The sequence below is a fragment of the Lupinus angustifolius genome, chromosome LG20 (genome assembly GCF_001865875.1).
Source record: "Lupinus angustifolius cultivar Tanjil chromosome LG20, LupAngTanjil_v1.0, whole genome shotgun sequence".
NCBI classification, from domain to species: Eukaryota; Viridiplantae; Streptophyta; class Magnoliopsida; order Fabales; family Fabaceae; genus Lupinus; species Lupinus angustifolius.
The window spans coordinates 4,629,096-4,633,144 of NC_032028.1; the positions used below are offsets into that span (position 1 = coordinate 4,629,096).

Genomic DNA, 4,049 nt, shown 5'->3' on the forward strand with positions numbered 1-4,049 from the left:
GTGGCATAATGTGAGGAGAATATGACATGTGGCATGAATGGAAAACATGTGAGGAGGATGTGACATGTGGCATAATGTGAGGAGAATATGACATGTGGCATGAAGGGAAAACATGTGAGAAAGATGTGACATGTGGCATAATGTGAGGAGAATATGACATGTGGCATGAATGAGAAACATGTGAGGAGAATATGACATGTGGCAAGAAGAAGTTTTTTTATTATATTGTTGACATGAATGAGAAATATGAAGGAGCTTTTTATATATGACATGTGGCATGAAGGGAAAACATGTGAGAAAGATGTGACATGTGACATAACGTAAGGAGAATATGACATGTGACATGAAGGGGAAACATGTGAGGAGAATGTGACATGTGGCATGAAGAAGTTTTTTTTATTATATTGTTGATAGATAGATGTGTGTTATACATCATAATAACAATATTTGTTACATTATAATTGATGGTCGGTGTGGTGTTTGAGTTTTCATGATTTGAATTCAGGTGATTTTCTTACTATAAAGTTTAAACGTTCTTTCATGAGTAAATTATACTGATACCTCCTGAGTTTTAATGAAATTACACAAACCACCCATCACTTTTTTACACCTATACAAAACCCCCTAATTACACTTTCATTACACTAACCACCCCTGCATGAGAAATAAATGTAATCCTTTAAACAAAAAATATGATAAATATAATTAAGTTAAACAAAACATGATATATTGTGGAGACAAGTCCAAATAATATACAAATCAATGTATCTTTATTATTTTTTGTTACAAAATGCATCAACAATTCCAAAGATATATTGTTTAAATCGTTCTTATAATATATCCTAACAAACCAAAAATGATAAATATGTATTAACTCATATATTTTTTGGACTTGTCTCCACAATATACTATGTTTTGTTTAACTAAATTGCATTTATCATATTTTTTGTTTAAAATATTTCACGTTCAGGGGTAGTTAGTGTAATAAAAGTATAAGAATGAAGGTGGTTTGTGTAAGTGTAAAAAACTGAGGGATGGTTTATGTAATTTCGCTAAAACTCAGGGGGTGTCAGTGTAATTTACTCTTCTACTTTGATATTTATGTCAGTGGATGATATATAAAGTCAGATGGATAGTGTTTAAATATAGTTCCAGATTTATACTGTTAGACAAAAAATGATGCTCATCATTAGCAATAAAAAATATAATATTGTGATTTGTTACATTATATAATAAAAAATGATGCTCATTAGCTTTATAGTTGCAAGTCTTGATCTAACGATACAAGCTTTAATTATAGCAAGTCAATAAAATAATTTAATATTGTGATTTGTTACATTATATATTTGCATGTGAAGTTTTATAGAAGCTTTTCTCTCAACCCCATTCTATTAGTTTATTTCTCAAAGTACTAATTTATAGTTCCTTATTGTTTTTACTAGCAACACAGTATAGTCGCCAACGTCCCTAATCCTATAAATTATCTGATTTGTCATTATGACACTTAAATATATATTTTTAATTTCCATATATAATTTAAATACTCATCACAGTTATGACTTGTTAAGTTGGTTCCAACAATGAGATGGTGACTAATAATTATAAAGACATATTCATATTTGTGAAGGCAACAATATATTTTTAAAATCATATTCCTAATTTTAAAATCATATTCCTAATTCAACGAAAGTATGGACCATGATTGGAACATGGAGCATGATTTCCTTGGGTCGTGGGTTCTATGATTTCTCTTTCTCCTCGGTTGAGGACATGAGGACGGTTTGTGCGGTGGGATCTTGGAGTTTGAAGCCTGGCTTTCTGAGGTTGTCTTTGTGGACCCCTGATTTCAATCCTAACCTTCAAAAGATGTCTCATTCCCAATGCTGGGTTAGGATTTTGGGTCTTCCTCTTGAATATTGGAGTGCTAGGATCTTGTTTTCAATTGCTAGAGGGTTGGGAACCCCAATCTCTCTTGATGAAGCAACCACAAGTAGGTCATTTGGCCATTTTGCTAGGATTCTGGTGGACATAGATCTGAAGGGTTCCCTGCCAAATCAGATTTTGGTAGAACGTGAAGGATTCGCCTTCTTTGTATACGTAGAGTATGAAAACCTTCCTGAGTTCTGCTCTGGATGCCAATCCATTGGTCATCTTCTCTCTAATTGTAGGAGAAACAAAAAGGATATTGGAGTGGATGCTTCAAAGCCTAAGAAAACTAATCCTACAGGGGTGGATATCTGAATGTTTCCAAATGAAGGTGCTCTATTGGAATAGTAGAGGCATGGGTAATCACAAAACTAGATTAGTCTTCAAAAAGCTTTGTTCTGAAAATAAGCCTGATGTTGTGTTCATTTCTGAGCCCATGGTGCTCTCTAATAAGATCAACCCCTTGTTTTGGTCTGGTTTAAATCTAAAGCTCTTCACTGTGAATAATAGGGGTAACTTGTTGCCTAATATCTGGGGGCTTTGTCAGGTTGGCCTCAACCCAACCATCATTTCTAATACTTCTCAGCAAGTCTCCATGTCCTTGGTTCTGGATAGCCAACCCATTTTCATTTGTGCTGTCTATGCTCACACTCAATACCTAATGCGTAGGTCCCTATGGTATGATATTCTTTCCCTGATTTATGCCAATAATGGTCCTTGGTGTTGCATAGGGGACTTCAACTCTGTCCTTGGAGCCAATGAGTGCAGAGGAGCATCTATGCCTAATAGAATTGCTTGTGATGATTTTAATTTGTTCTCTGAGCTTGGTAATTTGCATCATATTCTGACTAGGGGTGCTGAGTTCACTTGGTCTAATAGAAGGAGAGAGGTGGCCCATACTGAAAAAAGACTGGATAGGGCAATCTGTAATGATAGTTGGCTTTCAGCTTGGCATCATACCACCTGCTTCACCTTGCCTAGATCTGCTTCTGACTATCATCCCTTGATGCTTTGTGCTTTTCATGATTCTAACATTGTGCAATCTCATTTTAGATTCCATAAGATGTGGCTTCAGCATCAGGGTCTAAGAAGGGTGGTTGAGTCTCACTGGTCTAACTCTGTAGTGGGTTGTCCTATGTATGTTCTTTCTAACAAGCTCAAGGGTCTTAAGACTATTTTGAAAACCTGAAATAAAGAGGTCTTTGGCAACATTCATTTAAGGGTTAAGAATGCTTTAACTTCTGTTGAGCTTATCCAGCAGAAGCTCTCAGCTGAGGGCCAATCTGATCTCCTTTTGGCTCAAGAGGAGCAGGCTCAAAAGGACCTGTTGGTGGCCTTGATTTCTGAAGAGGAGTTTTGGAAAGAGAAGTCTAGATTGAATTGGAAGATTAGTGGGGATAGGAACACAAGCTACTTCCACAGAATTGCCAAAATCAGGTTTGCTACTAAGTCCATGTCAATGCTTAGAAAGGAGGACACCACTCTGCTTGATCAGCATGAAATTGAGGAACATGTGTTGGATTACTTCACCAACCTGTATGCCTCTGATAATGATACTCTCCCCAGTAGTCTCATTAATAAGGTTATTCCTCAGCTGGTTTCTGATTATGATAACAATATGCTATCCTCAATCCCTCTAAATGGTGAGATCAGATATGCTGTCTTTGCCATGAATGGTGAGGGGGCTCCTGGCCCTGATGGGTTTGGCGGGTGTTTTTTCCAGGAATTTTGGGATATCATTGGTCATGATGTGTGTCAATCTGTGATTCAGTTTTTCACTCAGGGATGGATCCTCCCCAATCTTAACTCTAACAATATTGTCCTAATCCCAAAGTTCTCTGGTGCTGACAAAATTGAGGACTTTAGGCCAATTGTCTTAGCAAACTTCCAATTCAAGATCATTACCAAAGTCTTGGCTGACAGGTTGGCTCTTATTGCTCCCAAAATTATCTCCAACCAGCAGAGGAGCTTCATCAAAGATAGGCATATCCAGGACTGCATTTGTATTGCCTCTGAAGCAATTAATCTCCTTGGCCACAAGGCCTTTGGTGGTAACCTTGCTTTAAAGTTGGATATCAAGAAGGCTTTTGATACTATTTATTGGAGGTTTCTATTGGACACTC

At 36.7% G+C, this 4,049-nt stretch overlaps 1 protein-coding gene across 1 annotated transcript; it reads left to right on the forward strand.

Annotated features, from left to right (window-relative positions):
* On the forward strand, positions 1,699–2,241 carry LOC109335416. The gene has a single exon (XM_019571552.1). The coding sequence runs from the start codon at positions 1,699–1,701 to the stop codon at positions 2,239–2,241; it is 543 nt and encodes a 180-aa protein (XP_019427097.1).

Excerpts from the sequence above, each read along its gene's own strand:
- LOC109335416 (XM_019571552.1), top strand. The coding sequence starts at position 1,699 with ATGATTGGAACATGGAGCATGATTTCCTTGGGTCGTGGGTTCTATGAT.